Source organism: Cucurbita pepo, chromosome 19 (assembly GCF_057944985.1).
Source record: "Cucurbita pepo subsp. pepo isolate OVF chromosome 19, ASM5794498v1, whole genome shotgun sequence".
Lineage (NCBI taxonomy): Eukaryota > Viridiplantae > Streptophyta > Magnoliopsida > Cucurbitales > Cucurbitaceae > Cucurbita > Cucurbita pepo.
In genome coordinates this window covers 2,851,129-2,870,121 of record NC_141816.1, presented here as the reverse complement: position 1 = coordinate 2,870,121, position 18,993 = coordinate 2,851,129, and the positions used below count along the sequence as shown (strand labels likewise).

Genomic DNA, 18,993 nt, shown 5'->3' with positions numbered 1-18,993 from the left:
TATTCAACATTTCCCATTGATTTCCGTACCAAATTCAAACTTAACTCAAGGATTAGACATAAAATTTAATTTTATATCTATTAAATGTTTCAAAATTTTTAAAACTTTTTTACGGTACTACAACGTTGATAAACTCAATGATTTATGTGAAATTTCAAGTTGGTTTGAAAGGATAACAAAACATTTCTTGAAAAGACATGGAAATCTCTATTTAATAAACGCGTTTTAAAACGAAGTTGACGGCTATACGTAATAAGTCAAAATAAATAATATCCTATCCGACAAAATTATATAAAATTAAAAAAAGTAACATAAATGTTTTTTTAAAGAAAATATATTTGGGCGGATAAAAAAAAACCTCAAACTTATTTAAAGAAATTATTGCTCCAATTTATGTTTTGTCCGAAGTAACATTATTGGTATGAATCCACATGAATGGGGGGAGTCAAAAAAATAAATGATATTAATGTGAAATTAAATATTTTTCTCACCCTACACGCAAATTTAAAGCACCAATAATAATAATAATAATAATACTAATAATAAAATCAATATAGTTCAAAATAATGTAAATATAAAGCAGCAAAAGTGATGACTCAGCACGTGGCCTGCTATTTCCTTTGTCAGATTTTCTTTTTTCTTTTTTCTTTTTCATAATCTTTTACAATTTCCTGATAATATTATCTTAAATACGCAAAACTAATAATAATAATAATATTATTATTTGTACTATATTTTAATTCTCCCTACTATTTTTAAATATTGAACTTTATTTCTTCATGCATTATTTCCTTCTCTCTTTTTGTAAATTTTTTTGGAAATTTTCTCAAATTCACCTAAAACATAGATCAGATACTTGAGAAAATGAGACTTTCGTCTAATTGATTGGTTAAATAAAAGATTATGAGTATATATGTGAGAGATGTTAGACGAACACGACTCTCCACGATGGTATGATATTGTCCACTTTGAGCATAAGCTCGCTTTGCTTTGGGCTTCCCCAAAAGGCCTCATACTAATGGAGTTAGTATTCCTCATAAATCCATGATCATTCCCTAACTTAGCCGACGTGGGACTTCTATCATCCAACACCTCCCCTCGAACAAAGTGCGCCTCCCCTTAATCGAGGCTCTACTCCTTTGGAGTCTTAGTCATTTTTTACTGCCTTCGAGGAGGCTTGACTCTTTTTCTTTTGGAATTTTTTGTTCGATATTTGAGGATTCCCGATCTATTGGCACGACTAAGTTTAGGGCATGGCTCTGATACCATGTTAGGAATCACGACTCTCCACAATGATATGATTTTGTCCACTTTGAGCATAAGCTCTCATGAGTTTGCTTTGGGTTTCCCCCAAAAGACATCATTTCAATGGAGAGAGTATTCTATGTTTATAAACCCATGATCATTAACTAATGTGGGACCCTTTTAGGAAAGCTCAAAGCAAAGCAATGAGAGTTTATGCTCAAAGTGGACAATATCATACCATTGTGGAGAGTCGTGTTCGTCTAACAAGGACACTGTCATAAATTAAAAAATAATAATATGATTTAAGAAAAAAAAAAAAAGTAATAAAAGGTATGATTTGTTGTAATAATAAGGTGAAAGGGTAGGGAGTGGTGGTGGAGACATGTGTAGGCACGTGGACAAGGCGCGCGCCCACTGCCCGTCGAAGGGCGGCACGTTTTAGGTTAGTTAGATGTGTACATGCGCGCGTGTCTGCGCCCCAACCAACGCAGCACAAGCACCACGCCCACCTTCCGCTCAATTCCCTTCCTCCTCTCTCATTTTCCCTTTTCTTTTTCCTTCTATAATTGTTGCCTCTTATTTTAGGTAAAATTACAAAACTATTAACTTTTATTTTATAATATACCCGACCCTAATTATTATCTAAAACTTGATAGTTTAATATTTCAACTCGTTAAAGCTATATTATTGAGAGATTGAATTAAAAGACGGTTGAAAGTTAGAAATGTGATCTCATATATTAAAGTGAGAAACTCATGAACTCGAAATGATTGAATGAATTAATACTTTATACTTAATTTTATACCACATTATATTGAGTTAATAGTCATTTGTCATGATGTCGTTTAAAAAGTAGATTAGTTGAACTATATATATGAACAATTAAATATTAATTAATATTTCATTTTAAGTAGTTATTACAATTAAATTCCAAGTTTAATAAAGGAGAGATTTGAATGCCTAATCTATTTGTTGAACTATATATATGAACAATTAAAATAGTTTGTCGTCGAGTTTAGGTACAAGATGGATATGTAATCGACTTTATTATGAATTCATAATTACTTGTAGATATTTGGATGAAATTGAAAAATATTAAATTTTTTAAAATTTATCAACGAACATCAACTACTTCAAGATCCTATTGATGCTATTGAGGGTGGCATGGTTGTTATCCTACTCAATTAGTTGTTGAGCTAATTTGCACAAGCAAACCAACTATATTTATTACAAATAAAAATTAACAAATCGATTTGATTTCGAACATATAAATTGAAGTCACAGTGAGTGGATTGATATTTTTTTTTATGGTATTAATCTCGCTCATCTGAAAATAAGGTTATAATCCAACTCAACCTCCATCTTTATTTTTAAGATTATTATCATGATAAAAAATATTTAACGTGTATAACCGATGTTACTCATGTTGTGTGATTTATGAATGTTTTATATTTGAGATTTATGAAATTTTAGTAATGATTGTAATCTGAATTATGGATAAATAATATATATATATTTTTAAAAATAATTAAAAAAATAACTCTGACAACCAAACCCAAAAAAATAGGGTGTTGGGTTGGATTAGAGTGTGAACTTATTGGAATGGTTCGGGTCACTAATTTAATCAACTCCAAAATTCAAATGAGTTTAAATCCCTCCTTCTAATTTTTTTTAATTATAAAAAAATTTATTTTATTTTATTTAATTTAGTCTAAAGATTCTATGCTTTATAAAATTTGATTTCTTTTTATAAGAAAAAAAAAATATATATTTGAATTTGAAATGTGCTTTAATTATTTTTAATTTTAAGACGTAGATCCGATAATTCTAACAGGTTTTGACGGCATTTAAATTAAATCCTTTAATTTACAAGTAAAAAATGACTGCAAATGGTCCAATTTGATGGGCCCAATTCAGCCCAGGCCCAGGCCCAGCTCTCAAGTTTGGTTGGACACGCCGTCTGCACGAGTTTCCAGTTCCACGGACAGACCAGGCCGGACTGATGTTTGGGACGAGATCAACGAAGAACGAACGAGATTCAAGTTCAACTGTTCTTTGATTCCCGACCATTAGCTCTGCGAGCTTCAAATTCATCTCCTTCTCTTACTCTTCAGGTAACTCTCACGTTTGATTCTTCTCCGACCCCGAATCTTTTTCCTTTTACCTCAGTCAACATTTCTTGTGTTGAGTTGAGTTGAGTTCCTGAGATCAGTCTCACTGGAAGTTTTTTGTTTGTTCTTTTGGCTAATTCTCTGATGAAACTAAGATGTGAATTGTTGATTGAATTTCTACTATGAATTCCCATTCTTCGGCTTGAAGGCTAGAGTTCGCTGTTTTCTTGAGTTCCCATCCGCCATTAATGATCACAACTACTTCTGCTTTTCTGCCTTAATTATATTTAGTATATATTATTTTTCCGTTTTCAGCTTTCTTTCCAAGTTAATCGGCCATGGCAGTTGATACGGAGCAGGAACTCTTACCTCAGAAAAAGAAAGAACCCTCTGAGGACGAGAAGAGGTACCCCTCATTGGCCACGGAATTCTGGCCCCTTTCATCAACAATAATGGTTGATAACCAGCGCTTCTGATGTTTTTTTTTTTAAATTCTTGCCTGTGTATATAATTCTGGACCTAAAGGAAGGCGAAAATTGTGCCCGGAAGCTTGATGAAAGCCTTGATGAGACCCGGAGGTGGTGAATTGACACCTTCGGAAGGTGATCAGGTTGCTAATATACACGTTTAAACTTTTTTTTTTTTTTTTATCCTTGAGACTTGTTAAAATGTTCACTGCCTGTGTTGCTTATTTTAGTTCAAAAATCTAAATAAGTTGTTTGAACTTCTAGGCAACGCACGACATGTGTTTCAGGCTCAAAATCCATTGGTTTCTCAGAGCTTATGTTGAATCTTGGAGTAAATAGGATAAGATAAATGTGATTGTGTGCTTTGGTGTTGTAGGTTGTCTATCACTGCACCGTACGAACACTTGATGGATTTGTTGTTGAATCGACTCGATCAGAATATGGAGGTGAGTTGATAGTTTGCTTTTAAGGAATGCATCTTTGGGGAATATGGATTTTTGGTGGAGCTGACTAACGAAAAACTATGTCCGTACTGCTTTAGCTGTTGACTGAATATCAAAGTTGTTTTCAGTCATTTGATTATCCAACACTTCCAGAAGTTTTGACATTGAAGCTGATGACTTCTGGTCCTCAAACATATTCCTAACCAGAAGAATCATTATTGTTGTGATTTGGAATTCGACCAAAAAAAGAACTTTATTGTTTATTTCTTTTGTGTGGATGAATAATGTCTTCTTTTTACATATCAGGGAAGGGCATTCCAACAAGGCATATTTTAGGCAAAAGCAAAATGATATTGGGATTGCTAGAAGGTATTCCGACAATGTTGAAGGGTGAAGTGGCTATGGTAATTTTCTTTCTTGAGCTTGGTGCATCTGTATTACCTTAAGAGGAAGATAATAACATCTCTTGGACATTTGTTACAATTAACCGTTTTTACTGCTGTTTCAGTTCAAGATGAAACCCCAAATGCACTACGGGGAGGAGGACTGCCCACTTTCAGTCAGTAGCAGCTTCCCGAAGGAAGATGAACTGCATTTTGAGATTGAGATGTTGGATTTTTTTAAGGCCAAGGCAAGAAATCTCAAAGTTTAATGTTTTTCTTATCATGTGAATCACATAAAAATTGAACGACAGTAAAACGTTCTAAAATATAAAGATTCATGTTGTAGATAATATTTACTTCAGGACCGTAGATGAAATCTAGTGATGCTGACTCATTAATATGCATACACCTTTTTCACTTCCTAACCTTCTTAATACATATTTTTCCTTGCTTGGTCTGGCCCCTCAACCTTAAAGATCTTGGCTTGTGTCTGATTGTGATCTGGTAGTTATTAACTTTTCTTATTGATATGTTTGCAGGTTGTGAGCAACGATTTTGGCGTTGTGAAGAAGGTATTGGTAAAAATGAAACTAGCGTTACTAAGTAATTTGTAGTGTTTCTATAGTTGAGTCAAAATACACATTTTAAGCAATATAATCTTAGAGTTTCAACTCTCAAGTATACAAACTTAGATACATCAGTGGAATTTCTAATAGTTGCAATTGGCATTGCTGTTTAATGGAACAATTGTTGATTTAATATATCAAATGACCATAGAAAATAACTACAGGGGTTTATACGGATATGATTAGCAGAATTTAAGATGGGATGTTAAATGTAGGGGGTGCTGGGAAAGTTTTTCTTTTAACATGTGGAAAACTCTGTGGAATGCTCCTGATGAATATGAAAGGTGAGTTTACAATTTTTTACGTTTTGATATTTTTTAACAGGTTATTAATGAGGGGCAGGGTTGGGAATCACCAAGGGAACCTTACGAGATCAAAGCCTGGTATATGTGTTTTCCTTACGTTATTCTTTTATCTTTCATATCTGTTCTTATTTGATATGTCGAGAACCAAACTGAGTTTGTAGTTGAAAATGTGGATGCCTCTAGGATTTCCGCAAGGACAGGTGACGGTAAAGTGATTCTATCACGCACAACGGGAGAGCCATACTTTTTCACTTTTGGAAAGTCAGAGGTTAATGTTCAAGACCTTGTCTAATTGTCCTATTTGTCTATTTCCTCACTTAATCTCTTTGCATGTATGTTAGGTACCAAAAGGTTTAGAAATGGGAATTGGAACGATGACACGAGGAGAAAAGGCTGTAATATTTGTCACTAGTCAGTATTTAACTCCATCTCCTCTAATTACGGTGGAGGATGGTATTGAAGAAGTTCATTTCGAAGTGGAGCTTGTCCACTTCATTCAGGTTAGTGAAGTCATTGTTAAACTAGATTATATTGCATCATTGATCTGCTTGGGGGTGGATTTACTACCCTTTGTTTAAATTGATTCTTTCTGTCATTAACCTACTTTGAAAAAGCTGATTGTTTGATTATCCTTTTGCTGAACTTATTACTTATGTATCTCTCACAATCATTGAGCTTAACCCTCTAGTAATGAATGAGTAGGTAAGAGACATGCTTGGAGATGGACGGCTGATCAAACGACGAATTCGTGATGGAAAAGGTCTGGGTTCAGAACTGTACTCTCACTCAAATTGACATTTATAAGGAACATAGACAAATTAGAGCCACGAGTTTGATGAAATTTCCTTATATGATTGTAGTATGTGACGTACTTGAACATTGTTTTTGTCCATCAATGATAATACTTCCATATTCTCTGGAATAATCAGGTGATTTTCCAATGGATTGCCCTCTTCATGACAGTCTATTACGTGTGCATTACAAGGCCATGCTGAGTGAAGATAAAAGAGTTTTCTACGATACAAAAGTCGATAATGATGGTCAGCCATTGGAATTCCAATCTGGAGAAGGGCTTGTGAGTTGTCTTCCCTTTTATTACTGACAGTAACTCAGCTCGTGGATTCTTTTGTTGATTATGAGAGATGATCTACTAGAAAGGCTGTTATGGTAAATAGAAAAGGAAAATGGGGAAATGTCTTCCCAAACAATTAGTTAGCACACTACATGGAGCGTATATATCGTTAGGAAGGACATAAGAAAGAGTTATGCTCCTTTGAAATTGGATTGGCAGGGTTCTGTAAGATGCATTTGCATGTTTTTGAGTTCATTAATACTAAATAGTACATCGGATGACCAAAGGTCTTGTCTTTAAAAACAGGGTAGTGTGTTCTACCAAATAATCTTTTTCATCAACCTTCCATGATTTCTTTGCGTGGTTTGTTTAAGGAGGTTCCAACAATTTTTGAATTGATTATGTCTGGGATTCTGGGTAGAAGCTCTGTGCTTTCTAACCTGCATGTGCTTAAGATAGTAATTGTCAAGTTTATGGCTCATGATTGTGTAATAGGTTCCTGAGGGATTTGAAATGTCTGTCCGTTTGATGTTGCCTGGAGAAATAGCGCTAGTTACTTGCCCTCCAGATTATGCATATGACAAGTTCCCGAGGTTATACTCGACCTTTCTTTTTAGTAACTTAATTGTATCTTGGTTTTCCAAAATATGTATGACTCAATGTAATCTTTGACGTGCTTTTTTCTATGTGCTCAGGCCAGCTGATGTTCCAGCAGGTGCTCACGTTCAATGGGAAATTGAACTTCTTGGTTTTGAGATGCCAAAGGTGCAACTATTCAGTTTTTCGGATCTTTGGTTTGGTTACTTTTGTTCATCCTTTGTCCTTTTGTGTTCTCATTTCTCCCCCTCGTGGAGTTTGTATCTTTTGTGCGTCTCTTTTCATTTTATCAATAAAAAAGTTTCATTTTTTGTTAAAAGAAAAGAGAGGCCAAAGGCGCAAATAAGTTAAATAGTTGCCAGTACTATTGTTATTGTTTAGCATTAGACTCTTCGCACGTGCCCTTAATTTTAAACTCCCAATAGGTATCCTCCAATGCTGCAATTTTTTTGCAGTACATTTCGAACAAACATTGAATCATCTTGTTTTTGAGTTGTTGATCGTGCAGATACTTCTTTATTCATAATCTTCATTTATGATATCTGATCCTGGCATGGCAATAACCTCATCTGTGAATTATAAGTTCAAAATGTCTGTAGTTTAGTCTGATACTGTTCTTTGAATATTGAATGAAAATGGATGAAGCATATACTAGGACATGGTGTATCCCATACCCTTGGATTTTTCCTTTTTTTTTAAAAAAAAAACTTTCATAATTCAACTTATGAATCCTTCAGGAATGGGATGGCCTGGACTTCAAAAGCATAATGGACGAAGCAGGGAAGATAAAGAACACGGTATCTTGTCCTTTTTGTTTGTCTTGGCTAATATTGGGCTATTATTATGCTATACTATTCTACTGGCAGACTGCAATTTCTCCCTGTGCTAATGATTACAAATGGCACTTATTTATACTTTTTTTTCCAGGGCAACAGACTTTTCAAAGAAGGAAAATTCGAACTAGCTAAAGCCAAGTATGAGAAGGCAATCTATTCTTCTCGTACTCTCTTCACCTTGTTTTAGCGCAACTTTTTCATAAATATTAATTGATATCATTTCATTGCCACATAGTCCAATATTTCCTTTTTCTTTTTGTTAAATTCGTTTGCTTATTTAAAACTGGAAATTGCGACTTTCCACCTCTTTTAGATGGAGGAATCAAGCAAATAATGTATAAGCTACTTATGTTAAATGTCTTTAATTGTTATGACCATCTCTGTTCCTGCAGGTGCTTCGTGAATTCAATCACGTCAATCCACAAGATGATGAAGAAGGAAAAGTTTTTTCTAATACCCGAGTAAGTACTTGCAAGCATTTGATCTCGAGTCATCTTAAACTTGAACATTTGACCTGGTTTTCTGCCAACCTAGTCGGTTTAAGACCATTTATTTATTGTCCTTCATATCTGATTTTTCAAGGATTTGTTAAACCTGAATGTCGCTGCATGCTACTTGAAACTGGGAGAATGCAGAAAGTCCATTGAGATGTGTAACAAGGTATGCTTTATAACTTTTTAGCCCACTTCTGTCTTTGAAAAGACCATTTTCTCCTGGCAGCTAAATTGATGGCATGAATTTATTCATGGATTCCATTTGACTGTTAAGGTGATCGCCATTCGCAGTATCTGACAGGATTCTCAGCCTGTATTCTTTTGAGCCACGGTTGTTCCCTGCACCCCAGTCATATACAAAGAGTAAAGTGGGTAGGGAAGCAGGGGGAACATTTGGATGATCAGAAGGATTTAAAAATACAAAGAACAATTATATCTTAAAGGCAGTTAAATCAGCCATAGAAACCCAAATGCTTAAGTTGTTGTTAGGCTAGAGCTAAGTTGTTGTTAGGCTAGAGTGTGAGATCGCATACCGGTTGGAGAGAGGAACAAAGTATTCCTCATAAAGGTGTGGAAACTCTCCCTAACAGACGCGTTTTAAAACTGTGAGGTTGACGGCGATACGTAATAGGTCAGAGCGGACAATATTTGTAAGTGGTGGGCTTGAGCTATTACAAATGGTATCAAAACTAGACACCAGGCGGTGTGGCAGCAAGGACGCTACCCCCCAAGGGGGTGGATTGTGAGATCCTACATCGGTTGGAGAGGGGAACAAAATATTTCTTATAAGGGTGTGGAAACCTCTCCCTAACAGGCACGTTTTAAATTGTGAGGCTGACAGCGATATGTAATAGGTCAAAGCAGATAATATCTATTAGCAGTGGGCTAATTAAATCTTTTTTTAGTTTATTCTTTAACTAACACTCTCCTTCAAGTTTGATTTTTTTTTTTTTTTTTTCAAAAGCCAATAGGTGTGTCATTAAAATAGAATGAAGTATAAATAGTATCATAAGGATTTAAACTCGGATCTTCTACTCTACTAGTAAAAAGTTAATGAGTACAACTTAGATCATTTACAAAGTCCACTTTCGAAGATTTCTTTACGAATGAGTTTTGGCATTCTGATGAACTGACCGCAAATAATGACTACACATTATTTACATGTTTTTTTTTACTATGTTTCCTTCCATATTAGTCCTTCAAAAGTCTCTTAAGTGGGAATTATGCAGGTTATCGATGCAAACCCCGGAAATGCCAAAGCTTTGTATCGTCGAGGAATGGCCTACATGACCCTCGGAGACTTTGAGGAAGCAAAGAACGACTTTGAAATGGTAAAGTTTTTTAATTTTCCAATGGTATGCTTTGGATGTTTTACTCCCATTTCTGAATTATATATACTTCACACCAATAGATGAAAAAAGCTGATAAATCATCTGAAGCCGATGCCACTGCAGCCCTCCTAAAACTGAAGCAAAAGAAACAGGTCAGAATACAACAATATCATCATTTCTAATTTACCATTAAAGATGGGACCGAAATTACTTTTAAGAAATCATTTTGATCTTCTGCTTCACTATTCCATCTATAGGAAGTGGAGAAGAAAGCAAGGAAACAGTTCAAAGGACTATTTGACAAAAAACCAGGCGAAATTTCAGAGGCTGGAGCTGAAGAAAGAGATCACCAGAACTCAGGTGAAATCCAGGAAAACTATGATAAGTTAGAACAAAATGAGGATGACAAATGCTCTGAATTTAGTGATGATAGTATAGCAGATGACTATCCAAGGGATTGGTTATCCCGCTTCTGGCCTGCCGGTAGACGAATATTTGCAGCCCTTGGGCTGAATAGATGTTCCATACTATAGATTATAATGAAAAAAAGAGAATATGTTAGGAGGGGTAGCTCAGCTTAGCCTCAAGGGCATTATGAATTATACAATAATCTTATTGGATCATGTACATTAAGATTAAGAAATGCAGGATAAAGAATCATCCATATTTGTCTTTTGAATCTCTGTGAGTGGAAGGATCGTAGGGAAGCTATTTTCAGATTCATAAGGTCTGTGGAGATGAAATGTGTTTTAGGATTCAGATTCTTAGTGCATTTGTTTCTGTACCTTTCACCAGAATTTAACAGATTATTCAGATTCTTGGTGCATTTGTTAGATGAAAAATTGACACGTTTGTATGATGTTTTCAAACTTAATCCGAACAAGTGTTCTAGTTGTTGCCACGTGGGTTTCTACTCCAATAGTAGTTTTGATATATTTACAATAGTAGTTTTGATATATTTACGAGAGCTTAAAGATTGTATGGTAACTTTTATGGTAACTTTTGAAAGAATAAGAAGATTTTAAAAGGACTATTTTTAAGTTTAGGGGAGAAATCAACGAGCATCATTTACTAAAACAACCTCTAAAGTTTAAAGATAGAAATGAGATATTTTTTAAAATCTATAATTAGTAAGCTATAATTATGAATAATGGTTATTTTGTGGTCCCACAAACATACCACTAAAATGTTAAATGAATAAAGTTTAAATAATTGCTAAATCCTATTCAATCAAATATTAATTTATAACAAATAAAGTCACATTATTGGAGCTGACAAATTACTACCTAAAGTTAAAAACAATATATTATAATCAAATAGATTGGGATATGATAATAATTAGATAAGTTAATCTATTTTTCCCTAATAATATATAAAGCATGTTATTCAATAGAATAGGATAATTATTAAAATATATAAAAATGAACTTTTTTTTTTCTCTCTACAAATTGGGTTGGATTAAAATACATGGCTAGTTCATGTTGTAAATATTTTTTATTTCAAAAATTCTTTTTAAATAATAAATCTAATCTAAATTTTTTTGAGTTTGACGGGTTGGAGTTGTTTGAGACATTCATTCAAAATTAAAAATAAAATTTTGTAACTCAATTTTAATACATTTTTTATATAATTCTTCACCGTTAAAATTTGTTTTAAAGAATTATTGAAAAATAAATAATAAAAAATAACTATAAAATTTCGTAAAAATAAGAAATAAATGAATAGTGTATCGTAAACAAAAACTAATATTTTAAAATTAACAGTTACTTAAGTTCCATACAATTTAATTTTTGAGAAATACACGAATCAAATCAAATCTACAAAAGTCTTCACTTATTTGAACCCTAAACCTAACCTAGTTTATAACCCACCAAACGATATAAGTTAGGTAAGATTGTTCAAATTTTTAGAATCCGATAAGATTACGAAGTAATATTCGAAATTGGAATAGTTAATTAAAAAATTGGTGGTGGAAGAATGAGAAGAATGAATAAATGAAAAGCAAAAGAGAAGAAAGGAAGAAGCTTGGGGAAGAAGATGAAGAGTTTGTTTCCCTCTTACGCCCTTCAAATTCTGTTTCCCTCTTAAACTCATAGCCGTTGGGGAAACTAATTTATTTAAATTTTTATTAAGGAAACATTTCTTTTTATTTGGTTGCTTATTATTTAAGAAATTTAAAATATATTTTACTTATTTACTTATTTTTCTTTTCGACAATTTTTACTATAAATTATTATAAATTCTTATTCATAAACTACAATCCATTACTAATATTTTTTCTTGTTTTTTCAAATTAATTATTTTTTTTTAAATATTAAAGGATATAAGGGTTATGTTATGTTATGTTTTTTTTTTTTTTTTTTTTTAACTAAAAAAAGAAATTATGTTATTTTTTTTATTAACTTAAAAAAAAAAAAAAAAAAATTTGTCATGTTTTTTTCTTTCCATATATAAAATGGTACTCCCTCTTTCACGATTCCCTTGGCACGTAGTTCATTATCATTTTGAAACGCCAAAAGTTAATTTAATCGCTGCATTGCATCTGCCATTCAAGAACCCTCGTTTGAGGAACGCAAAGCTTCAATCCTCGGGACCATGGATGCTTTGTTGAGCTCTAATCAATGTCAATGGCGGACGGAGGCTTTCCCTGTCTCCTACTTCATGTGTTTATCCACAAAGTAATCATGATTTAAATTCACCGCCCTCTTTCTTTCTTTATTTGTTGTTTGTTTTAACCGTTTGTACATACCCTTTTCATTATTGGGCATGGTTGATTTGTGACGAAACCTTTTGGATAGAGCTTTAAATCGACCCTTCAATTCTAAGAGTGGCCCTAAATCATTACGAACCCCATTTTCTTTGATTTGGCTTTCTGGGTGTTGGAATCTCCATCGGAATTTGTGTTTTGAGCTTAATTTGCAGAAGGGTTTGGATTAATAAGGCTTCTAGTGGGTGGATTCGAAGTGGGTTGCTTTGATTTTGTGCTATGGTTGTGATTGAAGAACGGAAATTGTAATGGATGAGAGTGTGGTTGAAAAGAGCCAAGGGATTGGCCACATTGTGCCTGAAAATGAGATGTTTAGCCATTTGATTGAAGAACATGGACGTGAGAGTAGCTCAAGCTCTGATTTTCTTACATCGGAGACCACAGGGGGGCTTGAGGAGCACAGTCACAGTGGCTCGGAGGACTCATCGCCCCCTTATTTATTGAGTTGGTCCACTCGAAAAGCTTACAGACCGGATTGTATTAGACCTAATGTTGCTGATAAAGAAGAAAAAAACTTTGTTGATAATAGGAAGGTGGAGAAGAACGTATCTTCTTCGTCAGGTAATTTTGGCCCTCTTTTCTTTGTGGGGTTTCTCTGTATAAACTGTATTGATCTTTTAATGCTGTGTGGGGATTACAGAGGTTGAGATGTTGAAGGAAAGATTTTCTAAACTGCTGCTCGGAGAAGATATGTCAGGCTGCGGAAATGGGGTTTGTACGGCGTTGGCTATATCGAATGCCATTACAAATCTTTGTGGTATGCTTTGACTCATTGATATTCTATCTAAGATTGACATTGGTAGACACTGATTCTCTTTGCCATTGTTTTGTTATAGCTACTCTCTTTGGGCAACTGTGGCGATTAGAACCTATTTCAGAAGAGAAGAAAGTGCGGTGGCGAAGGGAGATGGATTGGCTTCTTTGTGTTAGTGATCATATTGTCGAGTTCACGCCTACTTGGCAGACGTTTCTTGATGGAAGCAAGCATGAGGTACTGAATAACTTCAAACAGGCTTGTTATGGCTGTATGGGTTTTGTTTTCTAAGTACGAAGTTTGTGCCTGTTCGAATTGCCTGTTGCCTTCCATATTGTTTGTTCATATATAAACGCTAAGTAAATTTGTACAAACACAACCAATTGCCTGTTCGAGTTGGATTTTTTTGTTCAATACAATCATAAGATTTCTGATTTTGTGGTAAGAACAGGCCTGCATCGAGAACGTGAAAACGGGAGAGTTTATATGTTTATGTATTTGTAAAGCATCAATTTTTTGATGGGGTTTTTTTATTTTTATTTTTTATGATCCTTCAGGTTATGACATGCAAACAACGCTCGGATCTTTATGTGAATCTTCCTGCTCTTCGGAAACTGGACAACATGCTTCTTGTATGATTCACCAATGTCTACTCGTCTCTGTGTTACAAACGTTTGAGATTTGTTCTAAATTTGGTAAAATAAACTTTGTGCAGGAAATATTAGATAGTTTTGAAGTTTGTGAGTTCTGGTATGTTGATCAAGGGATACACGGCCCTGAGACTGATGGGTCTTCCTCTTTCCATAGAGTGCTACAGCGTCAAGAAGATAAATGGTGGCTTCCCGTGCCTCGAGTTCCTCCGGGTGGTCTCCAGGAAGACTCAAGAAAGCAACTGCAACAAAAGCGCGACAGCACAAACCAGATATTAAAAGCTGCAATTGCAATTAACAGTGCTACTTTGGCTGATCTCGAAATTCCCGAACCGTATCTCGAAGCCTTACCGAAGGTACGAGATGCTTGAATTGTTACAATTCTGATATCTAAAGCAGTGTGTGATTTTCTAAATCTTTTATTCCATTTGGTTTCTCAGAATGGAAGAGCCTGTTTGGGAGATCTCATATATCGATATATTTCATCAGATCAATTCTCTCCTCAATGTTTACTTGACTGCCTTGAAATGTCATCTGAACATCAAGCTACCGAGATCGCTAACCGGGTCGAGGCTTCTATCTACGTATGGCGAAAAAGAACGAGCTCAAAACCTGCTATGAACTCCATCAAACACAGTTCAAAATCGTCATGGGAAATGGTGAAGGAGCTGATGGTCGACTCGGAGAAAATGGAGCTGCTAGCAGAGAGAGCAGAAACTCTATTGCTTTGCCTGAAGCAACGGTTTCCTGGTCTTCCACAGACAACCTTAGATATGAACAAGATCCATTTCAATAAGGTTTGTCCCTACTGGAACCTTTTAACATTTCCACTGAGCTTAACACATAGTAACTTGAGTAGGTAATGTCTGTTTTGATCGTTTAGGATGTCGGAAAATCCATCCTAGAGAGCTACTCTCGAGTTTTGGAGAGCCTAGCATTCAACGTCGTTGCACGAATCGATGATTTGCTTTATGTGGACGATCTCACAAAGCATTCCGATGAGCAGCTCTCGTCCATATCGAAACTTGGTGTGATGTCTCACAAGAACAGCCCATTGCCTTTCTCAGTGCCCATCTCTGGCACTCCATATAAAACACCATTTGCCACTCCAAGCTTTTCACCTGCTCAAGCAGCGAGTCCTGCCAAAACTACCCAACGCGGATTCGGTATCAGAAAGGTTTTAATCGACTACCTTGGTATCGAAGCAAGAGGAGGAAAAGAAGCCAGCAATGATATAGAGAAACCTGAACCAGTTGCCTACGCAGAACTCGACAAGCAAACCGCTCAGCTCAGGGCAGGAGTAACGAGCTTCCCTTCACCCGAACAAGGATCGTTTGCATGAGAGTAAAATCCAAGCTTGGTTTTCATGGCTGTATGTTTTCCAGTTGAATTTGTCAGTTTTGTGGATTTCTTTTTGTATGTATAGAATGTATATTTGGTCTTCAATTTGGTTGTATTTGTGTTGATGAGGAATCAAATGCTCCGCCTTCAAAGTAATACATACGTGCTTATTAATCACTGCACCATTAAAAGTCTTTTGGCAATCCTTCATTTGTTCTGATTGATTCTTTTGATTCAGATTTTGACGTAACAATGACGTTGTTGGTTCGGTTTGGTTGGGTTGGCACGGTATTTATTCTACTTTCAAAATTATGAATGGTGTGGACCAGAACAAGAACAGGATTGAATAGAACCGAAAGTAACATCAAAAAAGAAAAACAAATGAAGATCAAACATTGCCAAGAATTGTGGCTGCAGAATCTCTGTCCCTATCCCATCAATCTTTTCAATTATTTCTTTTCCCAACGGCCAAACATAACGACCATGGAAAAGCAGAAAATGACTGGTTTTGGCATGCAACTCTGTCGACATATCCTTAACTTCAGGTAAGGATCCGAAAATGACACTGTGTCATTTTCAGCGTTGGGAGCTAAGCTCCCAACGCAAGTTGAGTTATGATCAAATTAACAAGAAAACAAGAGTATCTTAATCATTCTGAGATATACGTAACTGATTAGCAAACAGCGCAGCAGGTTTCATTTATGCTTAAAAACACCAAGGTTGAAACAAAACAGCAAACAACAGCAGTAGCAGCAACAGAGCATTCTTTACAGTAAAATTTAGAAAGATGCTTATAACTATTCCATTAACTAAAAGAGATTCTGTTGTGTTCGGCTGGAAAATGGATCAACCAGCTTTGTTGTTCACAACGATCTCGCTATCGTCTAGCTTCATAAAATAAGAGGTCGATCTATGATCCTATGTACCTGCAAGTTCAACAATCAAAAGTAAATGCACAACTCAATCTCGCATCTTATAGAAGTCGATAATAAAGATATTAATCAAATCAAATTCGAATGAAGGTTCGATTGGAAACCGATATAAGTCTACTCCAAACTAAACATCACGAAAAACCACGAAACTCTGGAATTATAAGGCAAGCTTGTGGAGTTGGGTGATGATCAGAATCTACAATTTTAAACTCTAAAGAAAGATACAAGTCAGGGAGACAAACGATCAATTAAAGAACAACCAAAAGCTAAAAAAAATCATCTTAGAACTAAAAGTACCTTAATAAGTATAAAACCTTGGCAAGTGATCTAGAATTAATAATAGAGAGACCCTGCAAATGACAATGATTTGCAAAAGAAAGTATGAGTATTAGAAACAAAGATAATTTTCAATTTTTTTTTTTTTTTTCTCATAAGCAGCACCTCTATTATTTCATACCTTGCCACCAATTTCCTCTTGAAGCACTTCCAGAATCGTCTTCTCCCCAGTCCTTCTTGAACTGAAAACATATCACCAGAACAAGTCAAGGCAGATCACTGGGGGGCAAAACAATACTCAATTTCAATTTCTGTTCAGTCAGCTACATGTTACCATTGTTTGAACAGGAGCAAGCAGTTCAAGGATAAGAGTAGTACCATGTTTAGTGCTTTAAGATTATTAACTTATCAAAGAAAATGAAGTGATGAATATCAATTTGTTGAACTCACCGTCGAGTTCACCCCAGAATTGTGGGAATTCTGAGGATGAGCATAAACATCTTGGCCACCATAGTAGATTGATGAGGTAAACTGACATGGTTGGGCTCTTTGATCCTGATAGATGGAACTCGAATCTTTATTCTTCGTCTCCCGACTCTCCTTTTGTCTTTGATTAGCAGTATCATCTGCAGAGATAAAAGTTATCAATAAGGAAGAATGAAGAGAATAATATCAAGCAATTTTCGAAACAAAGTTGGTGCGTAAGCAATCCAAAACTGGCTTAGAGTCACTGGATATTGGAAACATTTCTCTAGCATCCTATTTTAACATATTTTCTTCAACACATGATCAAGAATGTTTTCTTTTTCAATATCTTAAAGCAATATGGCTAACTAAAAACACTTTCCTGAATTCTCAACCTGTTTGGCTACAATTCAAAAAAAGAACACAAAAGAAAAAAACAGTTGAAAGGATTATGAAACCTGTCAGTATGTTCTTGAACATGGCATAGGAAACATTTTTATACAATAGAGAAACTTCAAAATGATAATCCACTAATATTTTCAGCTGTTTTGTTTTTCTTTCTTTAAGCAGCTGAAGTTCAACAAATCAGTTTCAGCACCATACAAAATCAAGAGAGCTAGAATAACCAATTTTCAGGTGAGACGCTCAAAGTGAGGATAAAACAAGAACACCAATGCTCAATCTTCTTCTTGGAAAGATAATAAAATTATATGTATATACAAACCTTGATCATCAGCGTTGGGGATCCAAGGCTGATTTACAGAAGCCCTTTCAATCTCTTTGGTTCGAGAGAGCAGTGAGTCTCCCCCTAACACCTGAATAATTAACACAGATTAGAGATAAAAATTACAAAAATCGAAAGCCATATGAAAAGAGAAAGATTAGAAGAAACAAGAACAAGAAGAGTGAGAATCCATGGAGATCAGTGAGAGAAAAAGAAGGAAAGAAAGAAAAAAAAACCTGAAAATCAATTATGAAAGTGAAATCGGATAGAGAAAGAATAGAAGGATCAAACAAACCTTGGAAGAAGGGGAGAAAATAGAGCCAAAAATCCCAGAGGTAGAAGAAGAGGAAGTGTGTTTAGAGCCAAAGAGGTCAGTGGTGAGAGAAGAAGAGGAACGCACATGGTTGTTTCCGTCCATTTTGATCCAACACAGTGAGAAACAGAGTAGGGCGTCAGGTGGTAGTGGATGAAGGGGCTTTAATGGCGGAAGAACAGAGGGAGCAGAGAAAGAGAGAGAGAAAGAGAAAGGGGGGAAGGGAAGAACACGTGAATGCTGGATGATGATGATGATGATGATGATGATGATGCAGAGTTGAAATGATGAAGAAACTGCCGCTTACCCACCAATTTATAACCCATAAATCAATAAAATAATAATAATAATAATAATACACAAAAAAAAAAAAAAAAAAAAAAAAAAAAAAAAAAAAAAGAAAAAACCTCTTTCAAATTCTATTTCTTCTTCTTCTTCTTCTTCTTTTCAACCTGTCAAATGAATTGATTGGATGAATGACACGTGGACTCGAAAGTCCTCTTTGTGGGACACTCGCTGACTACCAATCATTTACTGCCACGCTTTATCCGAGATGGATAACGACAATTATTATTATTATTATTATTATTATTATTATTATTATTTTCTTAAAACCCATTTTTTTCCGCCCTTTGTTTTAATAATAGTAGTTAGAATTTTGAAATGATAAATGTTTGTAGGCATTTTGTCCAATGTTGGTCGTAAATGAGAAGAATTTAGAGTAGGAACTAAAACTTACCTTCTTTAGATCGAAGATGGGTATTTTTATGACAACGTTTTAGGAGTTTTATGTTTTCTAAACCAACACGATTGAAACAAATATCCACGAGTTCGAAGAATGCATGACACATGACCTCTTTA

The 18,993-nt window shown here is 34.9% G+C and overlaps 3 protein-coding genes across 7 annotated transcripts; 2 read left to right on the top strand and 1 right to left on the bottom strand.

The window, feature by feature from the left end:
* The first annotated feature begins 3,205 nt into the window (after positions 1-3,205).
* Positions 3,206-10,589, top strand: PAS1 (FKBP-type peptidyl-prolyl cis-trans isomerase family protein). Of its 3 annotated transcripts, none has more exons than XM_023661274.2 (21): positions 3,206-3,359; positions 3,672-3,762; positions 3,882-3,966; positions 4,200-4,269; positions 4,573-4,670; positions 4,775-4,897; positions 5,189-5,221; positions 5,600-5,658; positions 5,764-5,848; positions 5,922-6,080; positions 6,283-6,340; positions 6,510-6,655; positions 7,148-7,245; positions 7,348-7,417; positions 7,987-8,046; positions 8,177-8,233; positions 8,478-8,546; positions 8,668-8,745; positions 9,809-9,910; positions 9,991-10,062; positions 10,168-10,589. In XM_023661274.2, exons 2-21 carry the CDS (start codon positions 3,695-3,697, stop codon positions 10,441-10,443), a joined length of 1,866 nt encoding a protein of 621 aa, XP_023517042.2. In that variant the 5' UTR covers positions 3,206-3,359; positions 3,672-3,694; the 3' UTR covers positions 10,444-10,589. The 3 variants fall into 3 exon arrangements, with proteins under 3 accessions (XP_023517042.2, XP_086976383.1, XP_023517043.2); XM_087120257.1 differs by lacking the exon at positions 3,206-3,359 and adding an exon at positions 3,454-3,564; XM_023661275.2 differs by lacking the exons at positions 3,206-3,359; positions 3,672-3,762 and having other exon boundaries at positions 3,882-3,958.
* Positions 10,590-12,390: 1,801 nt separating this feature from the next.
* On the top strand, positions 12,391-15,599 carry LOC111780919 (rop guanine nucleotide exchange factor 7). Its single transcript, XM_023661276.2, has 7 exons — positions 12,391-13,238; positions 13,318-13,434; positions 13,514-13,668; positions 13,989-14,063; positions 14,147-14,437; positions 14,522-14,878; positions 14,965-15,599. The coding sequence occupies exons 1-7, from the start codon at positions 12,926-12,928 to the stop codon at positions 15,421-15,423; spliced, it is 1,767 nt and encodes a 588-aa protein (XP_023517044.2). The 5' UTR covers positions 12,391-12,925; the 3' UTR covers positions 15,424-15,599.
* Positions 15,600-16,094: 495 nt separating this feature from the next.
* LOC111780922 (uncharacterized) lies at positions 16,095-18,416 on the bottom strand. Of its 3 annotated transcripts, none has more exons than XM_087120148.1 (6): positions 18,115-18,416; positions 17,820-17,910; positions 17,081-17,256; positions 16,812-16,872; positions 16,652-16,704; positions 16,095-16,565 (listed from the first exon to the last, which is right to left on the bottom strand). In XM_087120148.1, exons 1-5 carry the CDS (start codon positions 18,235-18,237, stop codon positions 16,688-16,690), a joined length of 468 nt encoding a protein of 155 aa, XP_086976274.1. In that variant the 5' UTR covers positions 18,238-18,416; the 3' UTR covers positions 16,095-16,565; positions 16,652-16,687. The 3 variants fall into 3 exon arrangements, with proteins under 3 accessions (XP_086976274.1, XP_023517047.2, XP_086976275.1); XM_023661279.2 differs by having other exon boundaries at positions 16,095-16,348; XM_087120149.1 differs by lacking the exon at positions 16,652-16,704 and having other exon boundaries at positions 16,095-16,348.
* Between the last annotated feature and the right edge of the window lie 577 nt (positions 18,417-18,993).

Coding starts and splice junctions, on each gene's coding strand:
- PAS1 (XM_023661274.2), top strand. CDS start 3,695: ATGGCAGTTGATACGGAGCAGGAACTCTTACCTCAGAAAAAGAAAGAA. Junction 5,222..5,599: donor ATTTTGGCGTTGTGAAGAAG/GTATTGGTAAAA, acceptor ATTTTTTAACAG/GTTATTAATGAGGGGCAGGG. Junction 6,081..6,282: donor AGCTTGTCCACTTCATTCAG/GTTAGTGAAGTC, acceptor ATGAATGAGTAG/GTAAGAGACATGCTTGGAGA.
- LOC111780919 (XM_023661276.2), top strand. CDS start 12,926: ATGGATGAGAGTGTGGTTGAAAAGAGCCAAGGGATTGGCCACATTGTG. Junction 14,064..14,146: donor AACTGGACAACATGCTTCTT/GTATGATTCACC, acceptor AACTTTGTGCAG/GAAATATTAGATAGTTTTGA. Junction 14,879..14,964: donor ACAAGATCCATTTCAATAAG/GTTTGTCCCTAC, acceptor TTGATCGTTTAG/GATGTCGGAAAATCCATCCT.
- LOC111780922 (XM_087120148.1), bottom strand. CDS start 18,237: ATGGACGGAAACAACCATGTGCGTTCCTCTTCTTCTCTCACCACTGAC. Junction 17,911..18,114: donor TTTTCTCCCCTTCTTCCAAG/GTTTGTTTGATC, acceptor TTAATTATTCAG/GTGTTAGGGGGAGACTCACT. Junction 16,873..17,080: donor ATTCTGGGGTGAACTCGACG/GTGAGTTCAACA, acceptor ATATGTTTTCAG/TTCAAGAAGGACTGGGGAGA.